Source organism: Numenius arquata, chromosome 2 (assembly GCF_964106895.1).
Source record: "Numenius arquata chromosome 2, bNumArq3.hap1.1, whole genome shotgun sequence".
NCBI lineage: Eukaryota > Metazoa > Chordata > Aves > Charadriiformes > Scolopacidae > Numenius > Numenius arquata.
The window spans coordinates 26,827,277-26,847,052 of NC_133577.1; the positions used below are offsets into that span (position 1 = coordinate 26,827,277).

At 38.4% G+C, this 19,776-nt stretch overlaps 1 protein-coding gene across 1 annotated transcript in view; it reads left to right on the forward strand.

Annotated features, from left to right (window-relative positions):
• Positions 1 to 9,200: 9,200 nt before the first annotated feature.
• The window catches only part of WDR64 (WD repeat domain 64), a 60,387-nt gene continuing 49,811 nt past the window's right edge, over positions 9,201 to 19,776 (forward strand). Inside the window, exons 1-5 of the mRNA XM_074161590.1 lie at positions 9,201 to 9,351; positions 10,042 to 10,172; positions 13,233 to 13,335; positions 13,855 to 13,958; positions 17,540 to 17,569. Coding sequence (XP_074017691.1) covers positions 9,201 to 9,351; positions 10,042 to 10,172; positions 13,233 to 13,335; positions 13,855 to 13,958; positions 17,540 to 17,569 — 519 coding nt within the window. The remainder of the gene's footprint in view (positions 9,352 to 10,041; positions 10,173 to 13,232; positions 13,336 to 13,854; positions 13,959 to 17,539; positions 17,570 to 19,776) is intronic.

Consider the following 19,776-nt stretch of genomic DNA (forward strand, 5'->3'; position numbering starts at 1 on the left):
TGTATTTTTACAGTTTCATGAAAGAAGATATCACAACCCAGTATCTGCATTTCTGGAAGTGTATATATGTGGCTTACTGGAAGTATATCTCAACTCAAAGTACTAAATATATATGTAGCTGAGCTCATGGGATTAAAACAGTAGAACAAGAAGTTGGAATACAAGGTCCCCAGTCCTGTGCTATAAAAACAGTCCTTGAAACTCCCAGGGACTTCTGATCACTTCTGCAACTGTCATAGAATCATAGAATGTTTTGGGTTGGAAGGGACCTAAAAGAACATCTCGTTCCAACCATCCTGCCCCAGGCGGGGACACTTCCCACTAGACCAGGGAGCCCCATGCAGCCTGGACTTGAACACTCCAGGGATGGGGCATCCACAACTTCTCTGGGCAACCTGTTCCCATGTTTCACCACCCTGACAGTAAATAATTTCTTCCTAATAATTCCTCTCTTTCCTTTTAATGTGTTGTCTGTTGTGCACAATTTACATGGGATAGAGGAATGCATTGGCTGTAAATTTTCAGGTGGCCAACATGTGCGTGTGTGTAGATATATGCTCACATATGTATAAAAAAAAACCTTGAAAGCCAGCTATGGAAATAATAATTCACAACTGGAAAGTCTGCAGATGTCTAGGACTGTCTTCAAAAGTTCCCTGCCTTTGCAGGGAATTTGAAATATATTTAGTAATTTGAAATGTTTCAGGACATCAGAGCATTGAGTGTTACTCACATGATAGAGCTGAGGAATCTGAAGCAGAGTAAATGAAACGCCAAAGTCTCAGCTACTCTCTAACCTTGTTTAGAAATACATACTACAAACCATCACTCCCAGCTCTAACTATACCATCAAAAATGTCCGGGCTTTTGCAGTGAGAATATTGTGGGATGGATGAAGAGTGTTTTAAGGCATTTAAGGGACCCATATTATTTCCCATTTGTTCATTCACCTTCATGTTGTTTTCACTCATTTTCTCTCTTCTTTCTCCTTTATCTTCTTCTAGCATGCCTTTCAAGTCACAGGCTCTTTCCCATCTTTCCTGACAAGCAGAGAGAGAGCAGAAAAGAAGAGAGAAGCTTCTGTCCATACTCAATACATTTTTTTGAGGAATTAGATGATGCTGAGGTTTTCCTGCCTGTTTTGAACTTTGTAAAACTTACAGTTTCAAAGCCCCTCTGAAAGAAAGAAACCCAAAACAAAACCAAAAAAACTCCTCTGGCTTCAGCTTTTTTGATTTGTATTTTTATATCATTCTCCTGGCATTTGTTTTCTTACATGTTCTCTTTGCTATTCTTTAGCCTTAAAGGTAGATGAAAGCCAAGTGATTATTCACTCTATCTACATATAGCTCCAGTGTGTATCTATAGAGCAAGGGAGAGTTTACAGACAGAAGAAACCTTTAATCTTTTCCCAGCCACTTGGCATGAAAACAAGGCTTTTTTTAATATAGATCTACATCTGTTGATAATGCAATATGTGCATTTAATAATAAATGCACACATCTAGTGGCAAAAGTTCAAAATTAGGGCTTGATCTTGCAGATTTTGTAAACCTAGCTATATAATCTAGTCCATATTGGGATTTGAACTTTAAGTCATAAAGCAGGCTAAGGAGAAAAGTTGCAAGAATCTGAGAATATCCTGGACTTATAAAATTGTTTGGCTCAAACACGGTTCACTGAAGCAAGCACAAGTGTTTGCAGCAAGGAGAGGATCCACATGGGCAATCCTGGGAGGTGATGAGATGCTGTCAGAACCTCTGTGCTACAGTTGGGAGTTGACTGCAGCACGTACCATAACATGAACTCTAGTATACCTGGCATGTGTACAAATAGCTGTACTAGCTGCAGGTGTGATTCATCTCACCTAAATAATGTATTTAAAAGTTAAGCACCCAAGACCAGTATGATGAATCACACTCTGAAAGTGTTTACTATTATTGACTGGTGTATAAGGTGACTTGAATGATTAACTTTTAGATGCCTCAGTTAGGTGAGATGAACTTCATCTTGGCTATACAAACCTGTGTGGGACTGTGATACATGCTCAGGTGGCAGATGCATATTGGTGCTTCTGTGGCACTTGTTTCTTGCTAAGTAGATTAAAACAAGTGGTGATATATACATTTATCTGCTGACATCATACCTCCTTTAGATGTATAGACAAAGCTCTTGGGGCAGCTTGAACCCTGAATACTAACATTGTAAAACCCGTGTAAGATCAGTAAACAATAACCCTGTGAAATTCAGTTGTGATATAAAGTGTTTATTTTGAAGGAATAACCTTCCGTAGGAGTTAATCCCTGTGCTGCAGCTTCTTGTTTGTGTGACAAACAGGAAGTGAAAATGATTACAAACTCACTGGCCCATTGTCATTTTCCAGAGTCTAACATACAAATCAGTTAATAGTGCATGAGAAGTATGATTTTTAACATTATCGCTTCATCATTTCAGATGTTTTTAGTGACACAGAAAAGCAAATGCCCTTTATGGCAATGACTATCATATTGCTTCTGGGACAATAATAGGAAGAACAGACACCATAGAGAAGAGAGTGAGGTCAATAGCACCCCTTCAACACTGTTTCATTGGAGAACTTTAATTTTTACATTGCTAAAATTAATGAAGACTTGGGTTGCCCAATCCCATACCAGACAGAGGGGAGTTTAGTCACTCTGAACTTTAACAGCTTTATCCTGATTCACCTGCAAACACAGCCAGGCTTAAGAGGATGTTTAAAAGGATGAAAGAGCAAGGGACAGGTAGCTTAGTTCATTAAAAGAAGGTAGCTTCAGTGACTGCTTTTTTGTTTTTTTTGTAATGGCTGGTCTTGATCTGAACCAAAAGCAGAATCGGAACCAGTCTGTTACTTGCCAGAGCCTCTTTAAGGACAACTAAGGCCATTTTAAAACTACTGTATTTTCTTTGGGCTCTTCTGAACCATCATTTTACTGGGGACAATTTGTCTTTGAATGAGACTACCAAAAGGGGTGACTAGCAACCCAGTAAAGGCAGGAAATAAGATCTATCACCTTTTGCTGGTTTGTCTGTCTTCTGCAGTAGCTTTGAGTTATTTGTTATGATCTGTCAAAGAACATGGTCAGAATTTTAAAAACAGCATTGAATTTCATAGTCTTATGATAGTTTTTGATATAAAGATTGAAAAGGATTGTTTTTTCAAAGGAGCTGCCAGCCCTGCAGTGAGCTTGCTGCAGCTGTTATTTGCAGCTGTACAGAGTATCATTAACTTTGTACTGGTCTGAGAATTTCCAGTAATTGAGACTGATATGATTACATAGTAAGAAGAGGAGAGTTGGGAGGTTTGGCTTCTAAATAGACATTAGCTCTACCATATTCCATATCCAATACTTCCCATAGTATCAGTCAAGGAGACAGGAAAGAAAATGCTTTTCATTCAGTTAATGCTACTGTAGACTTACTAATGCAAGTACTTCCTGTTACTCATCAATTTAATATTGAATTTCCCTTCTAGACTTCTCTTATCTTCTAATGCAGTTCCTATCTTCTCACTTTGGTTTGTCAGCCCATTCTGTGATCACATCTTCTTTTAACATTTACAAATATTTTTTTAGTTCAAACATAGAAGACAAAAGAATTAGCCAGTACTGAAAGCAATGGTTCCTTGTTCGGGGTTTCTGTGTATTTTCATAATGACGTGAATTTTTTCATGGGTGATTGCAAGACAACTAAACATAGCTTTCTGTTCTTAACCTTTCCGTTCCAAGGATGGATGTAAATATCTTTTATAAACCTTAAACCACTGTTATTAACTGGGAAATGAGAATATAGCCTCATGTCATACAAGCTTAGATGGCAGAGAATGGAAAAATCAATCATAGGATCATAGACTCATAGAATACCAGGTTGGAAGGGACCACCAGGATCGTCTGGTCCAAACTTTCTTGGCAAAAGCATGGTCTAGACAAGATGGCCCAACACCCTGCCCAGAGGAATCTTAAAAGAGTCCAATGTTGGGGAATCCACCAGTTCCCTGGGGAGATTATTCCAATGGTTGATTGTTTTCCTTGTGAAAAATTTTCCTTCTTGTTGTCCAATCGGAATCTCCCCTGGAGTATCTTGTACCCATTACCCCTTGTCTTTTCCACATGACTCTTTTGTAAAAAGGGCGTCTCCATCTTCTTTGTAGCCACTCTTTAAATACTGGAACATGGTGAAAATGTCTCCCCAAAGCGTTCTTTTCTCAAGGCTGAACAAACCCAGTTCTCTCAGCCTTTCCTCGTATGATAGGCTTCCCCGTCCTTTGATCATCTTTGTGGCCCTTCTCTGGACCTGTTTCAGCCTGTCCACATCTTTTTTGTATAATGGAGACCAAAACGGAATCAACAGGCAACGCTATCTAACAACCATTCAGCTGGAAGCAATATGTCAAATACACCATAACTCTGACCAAGATACAGTGTCTGACCAATGACTAAGTACCACCGTGACACACAAAGGAAGCGTTTTCCTAGAGAATTACTCTTGGAACTAGCAAAAATGCACCCTCGAGCTATCCCTCCCTTTTCCAGGATTCAGTGCTGTGTTTCTCTGCCAAAGTCTCTTCTTTATTCTAATTGAAAGCACTTCTGAGGAAAAGGATCTGGGGGTCCTGGTGGATAGTAAACTATCCATCAGCCAGCAATGTGCCCTTGTCGCCAAGAGGGCCAATGGAATCCTGGGCTGCATAGGGAAGAGTGTGACCAGTAGGTCGAGGGAGGTCATTCTTCCCCTCTACTCTGCACTGATGAGGCCACAACTGGAATACTGCATCCAGTTCTGTGCTCCCCAGTTCAAGAGAGACAGGGAACTACTGGAAAGAGTCCAGCATAGGGCAACGAGGATGATTCAAGGATTGGAGCATCTCCCTTATGAGGAAAGGCTGAGAGAGCTGGGACTCTTTAGCCTGGAGAAGAGAAGTATCTTATAAGTATCTAAAGGGTGATTTGAGGGAGGATGGAGCCAGATTCTTTTCAGTGGTTCCCAGTGACAGGACGAGGGGCGATGGGCACAAGCTGGAACATAGGAAGTTCCATTCAAATATGAGGGAGAACTTCTTTATGGTGAGGGTGACAGAGCCCTGGAACAGGCTGCCCAGGGAGGTCGTGGAGTCCCCTATTCTGGAGATTTTCAAGACCCTCCTGGATGCAGTCCTGAGTAATGTGCTCTAGGCAATCCTGCTTTGGCAGGGGAGTTGGACTAGATGATCTCTAGAAGGTACCTTCCAACTCCCAACAATTTCGTGATTCCGTGAAAGACATACTCACTGCTGTTAAGCAAGAGTACTCAGAAACATTTGTGCTTTTCCCAGTGGAACTGACAGAACTTCAAGCAATTGCATTACTCATCTTAGAAAGTTAGGTAGCGTATCTTGAAACACCACTTTTCCTGAAGAACTAGCTCTTTCAGGCACTAACATGCATTATTTTTATTAACTTTGTTCTCTACCAAATTATTGGCTTCCCTATATGTTTCAAAACTGTTGTTAAGCTGATTTTCCCAAGTCTGTGTGAAAACTAAGATCTTTATCTGTTTTTTTTAAGTGATTTTTGTATTCTTGAAACATGCCTGATTGATGTCAATCCTTTAGATAGCCACAAAAAATACAAAACTTAATTTCTCCTTTCCTTTCAACTACAGAATCTCTACAGAGCAGAGATTATATGCACAGCAACTTAAGATAGCGTTGAGCAAGGGATCTGTCATCAGCCTTAAGTGAAGTAATAGAAATACTGATCTGGAGATCAATAGCTAAAGAAAAATACAAAGAAATTGATCAATATGGTCTAGTAAAAAGTGAGTTTAACAAATAGATTGAAATTCATCATTTTACTATTATTTGACCATAATTTGCTTATTATGGTATAGCACGGTGACATGGTGCCAGAATTCTTTAAAGATATTGAAAAGCTGAAAAATGTGAAAAAGAGTCACAAGTGTCATTTTGCGGCCTAAAGGAAAGTGTTGCAGTAGGAGGCAGAGGATTCAATCCGCTTTAATTAACCAGAGAAAACAATGGAGAAGTAATTCAGGTTCAGATGCCCCTAGTAGGAGAATATACAACTATCACTCTAAATCAGTGAAGACATTCCAACAACTGGTGAATGGAAGCTGAAGCTACACAAACTCAAATAGGAGGCTTAAATCTTAACAATGGGAGCAGTTAACCTTTGGAACAAACATGATAGATTCTCCATCTCTTGGTGTCTGCAGATTAAAACTGCATACCTTTCCACAAGTTAATGCATTAGAACAAAGTTGTTTTGCTCATTATAGTGATAAATGGCTGATATTTAATGATCTGTAACATAGAGGAGGTGAAAGAAGATCTCAAGGTCTCTTCTGGATTTAAACTTTATGAATTCATGATGCCTCTGTTAAATCTGGGAGCAAGGACACTAATTAGGATCAAAGGGGTTGTTTTTGCCTGCCTGTTCTCGTCGGATTTTCTCATCAAAAACTTAGTCATCTGCTTAATAAACCAGTAATGTCTGCACTGGTATAAAAAAAAAAACAGGATTATGTAAGTTATCTTGGTGAGGGAAATAAAAAGAGGGACAATAACTTTTCTCATGATTTCTTCATGAGCTCCTTTTTTTTTTAATGGCAGAAAATACCAGCCCTACTCATTATCACTGATGTGCTTCTCTGAAGTACTTTAGAATTTTGTTGATCACAGAAATATGTGATTGTGTTAATGAATGTGAATTAATTACTTCACTAACTGGAAGATCAGTGAACAAATGTAAATGCATGTTTGCTTAAGCACAGCTAATGCCATGAACAGTTTTGTTCACCTTTAATGACAATTCAGGTATATTTGTTATGCAAATAATACTCATGTAAATATGCAGTGGACACAGGAGTAGTGTGATAAAAGGGAAGGTGCCAGAATTTAATGTCAGCATAGTTTAGTGATACAAAAGAAATCACAGATATCGCATACGTAAAATGTGGACATGAACTTATAAGGATTAGTAATACTTTAAAGGAACTAATTTGGGCTTGGATGTTGTTCCTGTTTCACAGGCAGATTTTAGCAACCTGATAAGGTTACCAAGAAAGAAGAAATGGCAGAGCCAAGACAAGAACGCAGTTCTACTCACTTCACAGTAGAACGCACTGCCTCACATGGCAGTGAAAAATGGTAAGCCTTTACAATTTGCAAAATGCTGTCAAGCATAAGGAGTCAGATTCAGTAAAGGGTCACAGGATATAAAAGTTGATAATCTGAGGTGTAATGTAAGATCCAGAACGCTAAGCAAAATAACTATCTTCCATGTGCAGAGAAACTGTGATCATAACATGATCCAAAGTAATTAACATATCAATTACTTATACCTATAGCCTTTTTTTTTAATCTGTGACTGTTTAGTCAATAGAAGACTAATAATGATCACAGGTGCAAATCACAAAACTCCTTTTTCAAGCATCTTGTTTTTCAGGAAAAGGCTTCCTTCTTAAAATTCACTGCATTGAACGATTCCCTGAAGACAGATTTTTACAATATTCCTTTCCAAAGAATGAATGAAGCTTGATTCTTTAGAATATTCCAACAAGAATTGGTACTTGGCTTTCTTCAATAGTCACTGTGTTACTCATTCAGGAGACAGTTTTGAATTTAATTCTCTTTCAGCTAGAGGAAAAATAAATTCACTTTTCCAGCACTCCAGTAGGATACCCTAGGGTTCCAGTATTCAGTAAAGAATTTAAGATGTGGAAGGATAGAAAGACAACACAGACAACAAGAAAACACTTTCCAAAGAAAATGGTTGCTGCAATTTTGCTTTCTTTTCAGAAATCCAGCCCCATCCTTCTTCTGTTTAGTTATGCCCCAAGACCAAAAACCAGAAGGGTCCTTGGGGTACCTTGGTATAGGAGTCTTCTGACTTTAAGATCATGACTGAACTTAGGTGCAAGTTAAATGCAGACCCTGTTCAAAACAGTAACTATTTAAGACACATAGCTGAGATTGGGTAGGCACATATTAAGAGCCAACACTTAATCTCTGGCCTCATTAGTTGTATGTTAGGAGAAGGAAACAGTAACTTGACTGGAAGGTAAGTAAGACAAGTAAGAGGTGTTTGAATGGCTGTAAGAGCTTAAGGGAGAGGCAGTTGGACAGCTGAAAATAACTAAAACTCCACCACTCCATCATTAGATTTCTTGCAATCTCAATCATAATGATTTATGCAATTAAAAAAAAAAAATGTTTCTGCAGGGTAATTAGCTTTCTAGGTTGGAAGTCCTAGTTCAATGAGTAGGGATTTTGAATGCAATAAAGCAGACAAAGCATTTATTCAAGAAATAGAGATTTACTAAGGAAGCAAACATTCAATGTTACTCCCAAGAACTAACTGTCAAAAAGGGCTTTTCTAGTTCTTTTCAGATTTAATTGGATGTGTTTGGCCTCTTTGTACTATGTGAATAATCATTCATGACTTACCATCCCTGGTAAAGTGCTCTTATTTCTACTGTAAAACCAGGCATCCCTGCCTAGATTGAGATCCTTGGCCGAGCCTTGAAGCAGTAGCACATCATAGAACATCATCAGGCTGGTCTCAGTTCTCCTGTCACAGAGGAAATATAACAGAGAACCGGCTCTGTCATTCTTCACCAGATGATGTGTGGATCCAAGGGAATCTCCAATTGCAGCCTTTGTGTGCAGTGTGCAGCCTTTGCATACTCCTCACAGTACAAAATTCTGAAAGATATGATAAACTTGGAACAGCTAGTCTCAAATGTATATTCTTACTGGAGAACGTGATCTCATATTACTAAAGCGATGCCAGCTGTAGCAGAATTGAACCCTGATGAAATCCTTGCCTGGCTCTGGAAGAGAGAAAACTCATGCCTGTTCAACCACCAGTTGCACGAGTTACCATAACATATTCTCACATGCCAGGTTACTTGTGATCCTAGTTCATGATCTAGGGCCACTCAGTGAGTAGGATTCTGTGATGTAATGGGGGGTTGTGACATCAAAAGTTCACTATTATGTTTGCCAGCTTGAGATGCTAAGCCAGTGTCACCTCTTTTTTATTATGTAATGCTTGGTATACCTGTCATCCAGCTGCATCTCATATGAACTAATGTGGAGTTTAAGATTTAAAGGGCAAAACAAGGCTTGGACTAGACTGTAAGAAGAGCTCTCCCTCTTACCTTGTCCTCTTTTAATATAGGATGTCTGAAAAGGGGGACTGTGATAAGGAGAGTTGTTCTGCTCCTGAAGTGTCAGATTTCAAGAATGCTTTGAAGCAGTTCCAGGAACTAGTTGAAAAAATGGTAACCCAGAAGACAAAGAAGAGATTAGGCTTGTCTATTGAAGATGAGGGTAAGAGATGCTCTTTCTGATGGAAGTGTAATTTTCATATGGAGAGGAGGTGTCATAGAGGCAACACTATACAAAAGACTTCAAATTAATGTCCAAACTCTGACTTGATTTTTACAGCAAATAGGCAGATTTTGCTATGGGAGTGTTTGTCTCCTCTTGTTAAAACTTCTGGTCAAATTATAATGCTATGGTGATTGCTCACAAAATATAATTGGTGGAGTTGCCACGTATACAAGTTAGCACAATGTGATGTTTCTAGTGATCTGTAAAAGCACAAATACAGTTCCTTAATTTTACATAACTAGGGTGAAGTTTTGCTTTTCTCAATGCAAGTGGCTATTGTTGCATAAAAGGATAAACTTTATGCCAGGACACCATTCTGGTTAGGATAAACAAACCAAAATTGTGGTATGAGAATAAGGGAAAGAAGAGGTGAGAATTTTTCACTTATTCTTTTGTCTATCTGTTTCCACTCATGTATTGCAAATCAGGTGGTTTTGAAAAAACAAACCTTAAGACTGAACTTTTTTTTTTTTTTCCCCAAAAAATGCTTTAGTGAATGCAGTGTGAGGAACTGGAACTTGCATGCTACTGATATTGAAGGAGAAATAAAACAGGAGGGAGGGGGATAAGGAAGGAAACTTCACCTTGCCAGTTTTTAACTCTGTGGATATTGTTCCTCCCATACAGGTGAGATAGACTATGATAAGTTCTGTAAAACCACAAAGACAATTTTTGGTCCAGAAATCAAGGATCATAACATTAAGGCATTTTTCAGGAAGATTAGCAACAACCTTGATGCAAGGACAGAATGGTGTGAGGTAAGGATTTCTAAAACTTTATTAAATATAAACAACTCATTGGAATCTTAAAAGATAATAGTATTACACTGTTGATTATGTGTTGTTAATGAGAATGTTGTTCATGAGCTCCATGGCATAATGGGGCACTTTCACGTTTTTATTTATCCTGGCCACCATTCATTTCCTAAAATAAAAAGAAATATTTGGGAAACAGATGTGCCTTTGAAGATAGAAAATTAGATAAAATGTATTGTTTTGGTTGATCTAGACAAAAGCTAAATTGAAGAACTGGTTTAGAGTACCTCACTTGTTGTTATGTTATCCTATTCAAGAAGTGATGTTTAATTTTAACAAGTTGAGAAAGAAAGAGGCTCCATGCTTAGTTTGATAGCAAACAATTTAGAAACTTGAATGTGTCCATTTGTTGGTTAAATGGAAGTTTCCAGAGCAGACATTTCAAGATAGGAGGCTAAAATTTGTCTTTGGAATTTCTCTTGCAAAATTTGAGTTCTGATATGCACTCTGCTATGTGTCTTGAGAGATGAAGGAGATTGTATAATCGTAAAATTTAGCTCTTTCTAGGTTGTGTTATTCTGTGCCTTATGCTATTATAATTTTAGTTTAAGTAAGAAGAATCCTATGCTCCTAGTGCCAAAACCTGGAATGTGATGTGCGAGCATCAGAAGATCAGTATTCAGTCTAAGTGGAAGTTGTAAATATCAAAATAATCCCCAGAGGCATCCCTCTACCTATTTCACTAGAGTGAGGATTAGTTGCCATCACGTCAATGAAAGATTAAGTATCTCAGTCCTTTGCTGCCTTTCCCCACTTTTTCATGTGGGTAAGCAGATGGGTATTTTGCAAATGACAGTGTTTTCTCTACAAGCATTTTGCTAAGAGATTCCCTGTACTGGATTTTCTGCTGACTATCTCTGGCTAATTTCAGGCTTCTAATTATATCATGCAGCTCATGGCAGTTAAATATATAGGACAAATCTTTGTGTGCAGATCTGATTCCACTCAAGAAAGCACTGTGTTATATTGAAATACTAGGGTGACTGATAACAGCCTTTTAAAATGCCCTGAGTATAAACTTTCTTGAAAAAAGAGGATTTTGGTAATCAATGAATCTTCAGCATCTCACAGCATGCATTTCATGTAGAAGATGGATATCAGTGAGACTATCTTGACTGCTCTAGGTAGGGAAATAGAGATCTTTGTTGTTTCTTTGTTCAAAAGAATCTTGTTTAAAGTGTTAAGTGGGGGGGTGGGAAGTGTATTTTCTCTTGTGGGGAAAAATATTTAACAAAAAGTAACGGGAAATTAATCCATGATGGAAGTGGTAATTCAGTTATGTAATAGTTAAAGATCAGATTATTTGAATTAACTTCAGTCTGACATTGATTTCTTTACATTGACACGGCCTTATTCAGCACAGTTTGAAATAGAATACTGCATTGAAAAGCTTCAGTGAGTTTTTCAGTTTTTCGGATTTTTTTTCTGTTTAGTGAGAAATCTGATGGCGCTGTGTATTTCAAGCTATCTATACATTTTGGAACATGTTATAAATCTAAGCTCCTTTCAGAACAAAAGGATAAGATTTGTTTTACAGGTAGGCTGGGTATAGACAGAGAGATGAAAACTGAAGTAACAAAACTGCTGAATCCTGTAAGATTTAGCTTACACTGAAACAGAATAATCATTGCATTGATCATCCAATTGTTGTCGAAGCCCAATTTACATCGACTGTAACTTCAGCATCAGCTTTTGATCTACTTTTTTGTGGTAGCATCCTATTTGTAATGATTGGACCAAACCAGATACTTCCAGGCTTATTTGAATGATTTCTAATAAAATAAAATGGGATTGGTTTGTATCCTACATATTATGTGGTGGTGGTCTTTTTTAATTTTGTTTCTCTGACAAACTCTACAGTTTCAAAATGGCCCAGATAATCCTGGAGAGTTACTAATGTCAGGAATGAAGCCAGTCTTCTTTGTTCTTCTTACTATGCCACAGGTTTGTTAGTATAGCTGTGCTACAGCTGTAGTCTCCTCATCTCTTTTTCACCTCTTGACATTGAAAGATGTACACATTTACTTACTGATGAGGATCATAGACCTTTTTTTTGTCTTCCTCCCATACCTGTAGCTCTTCCTCTTTTTTATTTATTTTTATTTTTAAGTTGACTCTATTTAACACTTGATCAGCCTAGGCCCCACTTGCTTTTCTCATCTTCCTTAGTCTTTTTGTTACTTTTAAGTGAAACTTACATTTTCTTGAAGAAAAAAAAAAATCTGCTCCTTTACATGCTTGAAAACTCTCTTGAAATGGTAATTGGCCTTTTAAGACTGGGAAGTATTCTGAGTGTTCTAGTTGACACCAGCTGTTATTTGAGAGAGATGGTGAAAGACACAGATGTGCCTCTGTCCTGGTTTGACATGACAGCTTCCCTTACTTGATACATTCATTCTGATAATGTTCATTAACCTACTAGTTATATTAGACAAATCAGGTTTATAAATTGCAACTTGGACATATCATTAATTAGCCCCTGTGAACAATGTAAGTAGCCTTGATCTTGGTTCAGTTTCCTTTTTATCACTTAATTTTTCAAAGGTATCATTGGTAATGATAATGATAATTTGAATCTCTCCATTTAAAAGTACAGAGAAGTCTGGTTTGTCTGTCTTTTACTGTTTTTTCTTCTAGCTGAGGTCTAGCTGAGGAAGCACAAGTAGGTAAAACTGGAAAAAGGAAATTGAAGATTATTATTTACAAACAATCATTGCAAGGCAAAGCTGTACTAACCTCTTTATCAATTAGATGGTTTTTATTCCCAGAAGCCCTGTGTATGCTGGCTTCTTTTCAAACACTGAAGAAAGATTGTGCCTGAATAGCAGATCTCAGCAATCTAAAGTCATATTGACAGCTAACTGTTAAGGCAAATAACACCAGGAAACCTACTCAAAGAATATTAAATGTTTAAAATGTCAGATAAATATTTGACTTTATACGTATAAACATATATTCCATAAGTAGTTTTGTTATAAATTGCTCGGCGTTTGGTTTGTTTAGATTTTTGGCTGTTTCATCGGAGAAAGTGATACCATATCTTCCCAGCTGAAAGAAGAAAACATGGTTTTCCTTATATCTGAAAAACAGCAGATTACTCATGCAGGTGATATACTTCATCTTCTATCCAAAACTGATTTTTTTTTAATGCCATGTGTTGCGCACTTTATTGAAAATACAGTAATAAGATCTCATGTCTGTCTTTGCTTATTATTAAAGCTTTTTTTCCTTCGTGTTCCAGAATAAAGGGTTTTTTTACTAAACTCAATGTGTCTGAACACTCCACTGCTGCCTTGCCCAGTTCTCAATGTTCCTAAATTATTTTGAAATTATGAATTTGTCTGACTCAGACTACTTATTTATGCAGTTATTCTTTGCCTTTCAGTATTTTTTAAATAGCATAGAAAGAACTAGCACATCCATAATACATTAATACTATTTTAGAATGCAACATGATTACTTAAATCAAGTGTAGGGTAATCTATGATATAGATATAATGAATTACTGCCTTGGAGTTAGTACTGATATGCATTTCAGGAACAGAAAATGTTATTGATATTATGGTTCTATTTGTTTAGATTTTCTGTGTCTGTAAGATGAAGCGTAATATTTTGTCATTGACAGTTGTCAAGAGACAAGATGTGATTAAGAGTATAGTGAAGGTGCCCCATCTGGATTTCACAGTCATATCCTCTCAGAAAGGAGTGCTAACTATTTTTAACAACCAGGTAATTCCGACTCAAACAAACTTTTTTATTATTTCATTAGGCAGTATATATGGGAACTGAGTGAACTGTGATCTAGCATGCAAACTTACCCATAAAAAAGCTAGATATCTTTTTTTATTAAAGTTAACTTTTTCTTTAATTACAGTAGGAAATATACTTTGTTATTTTCAATTGTAAACGTACTGAACAGTCCAAAGAAGTCAATAGAAAGTAGAGATGGCTAATAAAAGACCTTCTTAACAGAAGTTAATTTAATAGAAAATAATCTGCATTTCTTTTTAGAAGAAGTTTCCCTTAATACAGAATATGCTATTGGTATTAACTTTTGCATATAGAGTGGAAACCAGAGAATTAACTATTTTCTACAGCCACTGAAAGTATTTAGAATGGGATAAAAACATTTATCAGTTGTTTTCAAAGAAGTTATTCAATACAGCAATATCTAGGAGCTTGAAAGCCTTGAATTTTCTGACAGTCGGCATGACATTGCTTCACAGTTACTCCCCTCATCAGCAAACTGTAAGATCTGTATCATTTTAAGTAGAAGTTCAGGCTCAAGATGCTATTAAAATACAATTTGTAAATGAGTCTCCCAGATGATTATATTACTATTTAGAGGTATGCACTTCTAGATGCTACGAGGTCCATCACACATCTGTGCTTATTGGCACTTTACATTTATACATTAATACAACCAGTTTATTAAAAATTGTTTCAAACAATGCGGTAAAGCTTTAAAGCAGCACTGATGCTTTCTAGAGGTATGAGCTAACTAGTGCATAATGCTTATGACAGGAGCGTGTAAAGCAAGAAAGGGCTCCTGTGGATGATTAAACAATAAAGTAATACTGCAGTTTTGGTAAATACTGAAATAGTTTATTTGAAAGCCTAGTTCTCTGTCCTCCGGAGCATTATCCCTCTTATGCACCTACGAAAAATAATTTCACAGAGTATAATGTTAAAAATAGCTCTCTTCCCCACCCCCCCTCCCCATGCTGTTTTCAAGTTGAATTGCTGCCTCCTCATAGACTGAACTGATGTCACTCTGACATCAGCGACTGCAGTGTAAATGATTTTACATGCAGCTGCTTAATGCAGTGAAATAGAGACCTCAAACCCCACTTATAAATCTGTATCTGCTGAAAATGACTAAGGCATTACGACAGCAGTCCTTTACTCACAGTATGATCTCCGATCTCAGTTGCTCTGAGCAAATGACTTTTGACTTCATTAGAATTGCTCTGATACATTGTGATGCAAGCGAGAGAAAACTCTAGTTGGTTAGCATTGCAGTCATTTAAGTCCTGTTGCTAGATTATGACTTCACATCACAAAGGCAAATATAGAGTTGGCACGTTTTGCATCATTCTTCTTCTCTCAAAGAACAAGGATTTTAAAAGACCTGACCTTAAAATCTCAGCTAGTGAGTTGCTTTGTCTAGTTTGGCTTTGAAGCATATTGATAAGGGAATATGAAGATGCTTGCCCTGAGGATGCTGGTTGGTGGGACTTGTGCTCTGGGTGGAGAGGCCAAAATATGAGTTCATGAGCAATAAACTGACAAATAGAAAGAGAGGCTTATTATTGTATAATTTTTCCATTTTTAAAGTGCAGATTATTAAGCATATGATATTCTTGGATGCTTATATATCCCTCTGAAGTCAGTGTGTTTCATGTACATGAATGAAAAATATTTGGTCTGATATAATTAGTGAATCTAATATAACAGATTTTAACTGTGCCACTTCTGGGGCATTTGACTAATAAGAAACATACGTGTTGAGGAAGAGACAGGGACATATTCTGTTTATTCACCCTGGTGTAAATTGATGTCCAGTGCAACCAAGCTTTCCACAAGATTAGGTTAGTATTATTCTCTTTGCTCTTTGGAAAGCAAATATAACTTGACAATTTCCTTAATGGTTGTGTTATATTGTTGGAGTCAGTTGACAATGTAGATGAGGAGCTTTTATTTGATACTATGTAGGAACTAAGAATAGTGAAAAATTTTTAAAAACCTCTAATCTACAAATAAGAATAGGAACAATAAAGGGGTTGCAAACTGTATCACTGCTTGTTGGTCTATTAAACTTCAATTAAATCAGAATTAATCAGATTTTTTTTTAGCAAATAATGAGTGTCAGTCATGTTAGATTGCATTAAGAATGCTTAATTTAGTCTGCATACATCAGGATAGGTTTCAAGATCATACCCTATTTCACCAGTGTCGGCCTTCCATCATCCACTACATAAATAGCAAGTGATTCTAATTATTGTCTAGGAAGAGGGCTTGGAGACTTTTGTTAATCCTAGTTGCTGAGATAAGAAATCCCATGTTCTCTTACATATCTGCAGCTATTGGAAATTGAAGTCAAGCCAAAGAAATATTCATTTGTAGACCAGCAGGTTCTCTATTTGAGGGCTAAGCATTGCTTTCTGTAGCAAATGTGGACCTAATATGCTTCAACACCTGTATGCAGCTCTGCATTATCAGCCATTTCCTGCTTACTCTAGAACCGGAGACAATTAGCCTTCTCAGAATATCAGGCATGGGTGCTGTCTTGATCAGCGCAGAAGATCTGTAGGAGTAGGCAGCCTTAAGGAAAATTCTCTGGGCACTCTCTAGTTAATGTTACTGTAGATAAAGCCATATCTGATACCAGTGCATGGATATTAAGCTCTCAGTTCACAATAGTTTTAAACTCTGCTCAAAGACTATCCGTTGATGACATTGGGCAACACGATTCTATGGGAAGAAAGGCTTTGATCCTAGATTCTTAGTTTATGGAATGTGGAATTACTGGGATAGGAATGAGGCACCACTGATTAATTATTGATGATGGGCAGAGGCAAAAAGAGGTGAAAAAACATCTGTGGGTGATTCAGAAGAGAAAAGTTTGAAATTGCTTTTGAAAACTAGACACTAGTTTGGTTGATGGACAAAGAAGGTGACCCTGTCTCTACTGGATGATGGCAGCAGGTAAGCCTACCACCTTGGGACTTTAAACACTTTAGTTTTTGAGGCACATGCTATGCTGTCCACCAATAGTTAACTTTGCTGAAAGATACTGTACCAATATGGGTATTCCTGTTTGCAGCCTAGCATGTCTCTGCCTGTATAGTCTCTACCTGGTATTTTTCTGGCACTAGTTAACATGTCATCTGGGCCGGCATTAGCTTGGGTATCTGTGTGCCACATCCTACCTCTTACAGGAGCTGGAGTTTTTCTAGCTGTGAAGGACCATTAGAAGCACAATTCCATCAGAAGAACAACTGAACTGTACTCCACTATAAAGAATGGGTACTTTTTACTTATTTTGCTCACACCAACTTCTCATTTAAAAACAAACAAACAAACCAACCAACCATGAAACAACTGTGAGAAAGAGGGTTTAAGTTCCTCACCATATAGAGAGGAACAGACAGTAGGTTAAAGATCTCTCTCAGAAGATCTTAACTGTGAATTCTTTCTGTTGGCTATCATTGTTCTGTTCTGCCTGTGATACAGGAGAGCTGACTGTGTTCAGACTTTTAATTTAATTGCTAGCTTTTTATTGTGACAATATATTTTTGTTTTTTCAGATGAGAGTTCTGGCAACCACCATTGTTGAAGTAAGTTAATTTTCCACCTTCTGTTAATCATTTGAATTAAAAATCAGCAAGTACTGAAGGGAAAAAATTAAAAATCAAGCATTATTCTAATGCTATTTCCAATCTGGAGACTTCTGTGTAATTTGGCGTAGGGTACCATAGGTCAAACAGGTTCAATTTATTCCTTTCAATTATAGAAACAATTAGGTAACTTGATTTCTTTCCTATGATAAAAAGAAACCTCAGATAAATGTTGCTTTTTCTACCAAATTGTCTTTTACCCCTAACCTTTCCAGAATTTTTTTCGTCTGATAGAACACTTCAGTTCCCACTGTAAAATTTAAATAAGAAAAATTATAAGTTTGCTAGCAAAAAACAGTTCTACATCTTGCTAGGTAGATTGGTTGGCCACACAGTATATAGTTTAAAAGCTCATTTTTACCCTGGGAGTATCACTGCAGATTTTGTGTAATGAACTTCCTTCAGATGACCTGCAACAAGACAACTGTCACCAATCTTAACAAAGTGACAAGACCCCTTGCCCTAAAAGGGATAATGTGGGCCCACTGAGGAATGAGATGGGCACCCTAGTGGTGGAAGATATGGAGAAGGCAGAGTTGCTGAATGCCTTCTTTTCTTCAGTCTTCACTGCTAAGGCTGCCCCTCATGAACCTCTGGCCTTGGAGGCCAGGGGGAGGATATGGAGAGAGGAAGTTTTTCCTCCAGTAGAGGAGGACCAGGTTCAGGACCACTTGGCCAAACTGGACATTCATAAGTCCATGGGCCCAGATGGGATGCACCCACGAGTGCTGAGAGAGCTGGCAGAAGTTATCGCTGGGCCACTCTCTATCATATTTGAAAAGTCATGGAGAACAGGAGAGGTGCCAGAAGACTGGAGGAAGGCCAACATCACACCAGTCTTCAAAAAGGGCAAGAAGGAGGACCCTGGGAACTACAGACCAGTTAGTCTCACCTCCGTCCCTGGGAAGGTAATGGAGAGACTCATTCTAGATGTCATCTCCAAACAAGTTGAAGAGCAGGGGGTTATTGGAAGTGGGCAACATGGGTTTACCAAGGGTAAATCATGCTTGACCAATCTGATAGCTTTCTATGATGCCATAACTGGTTGGCTGGATGAGGGGAGGGCAGCAGATATCATCTACCTTGACTTCAGCAAGGCTTTTGACACTGTCTCCCATAACATCCTCATTGGAAAACTAAGGAAGTGTGGGCTGGATGAGGGGACAGTGAGGTGGATTGATAACTGGCTATGTGACAGGACCCAAAGGGGAATGGTTAATGGAACAGGCTCAAGCTGGAGGCCTGTAACCAGTGGTGTCCCCCAAGGGTCCATACTTGGTCCAGTCCTGTTCAACATATTCATCAGTGACCTGGACGAGGGGACAGAGTGTATCCTCAGCAAGTTTGCTGATGATACCAAGTTGGGTGGGGTGGCTGACACCCCGGAGGGCCGTGCTGCCATCCAGAGAGACCTGGACAGGCTGGAGAGCTGGGCAAGGAAGAACCTCATGAGGTTCAACAAGGAAAAGTGTAAGGTGCTACACCTGGGCAAGAAGAATGTCAGGCACCAATACAGGTTAGGCGTGGACCTGCTGGAGCCAAGCTCCGAAGAGAAAGATCTGGGAGTCCTGGTAGACAGCAAAATGACAATGAGCAAGCAATGTGCTCTTGTGGCCAGGAAGGCCAATGGAATCCTGGGCTGCATAGGGAAGAGTGTGGCTAGTAGGTCGAGGGAAGTCATTCTCCCCCTCTACTCTGCACTGGTGAGGCCACAACTGGAGTATTGCATCCAGTTCTGGGCTCCCCAATTCAAGAGGGATAGGGAACTACTGGAAAGAGTCCAGCGAAGGGCAACAAAGATGATTAAGGGATTGGAGCATCTCCCTTATGAGGAAAGGCTGAGAGAGCTGGGACTCTTTAGTCTGGAGAAGAGAAGGCTGAGGGGAGACCTTATTAACGCCTATAAGTATCTCAAGGGTGGGTTGAAGGAGGAGGGAGCCAGACTCTTTTCAGTGGTTGCCAGTGACAGGACAAGGGGCAACGGGCACAAGTTGGAACATAGGAGGTTCCACTCGAATATGAGGAAGAATTTCTTCACGGTGAGGGTGACAGAGCCCTGGAACAGGCTGCCCAGGGAGGTTGTGGAGTCCCCTTCTTTGGAGATTTTCAAGACCCGCCTGGATGCAGTCCTGAGTAGCATTCTCTAA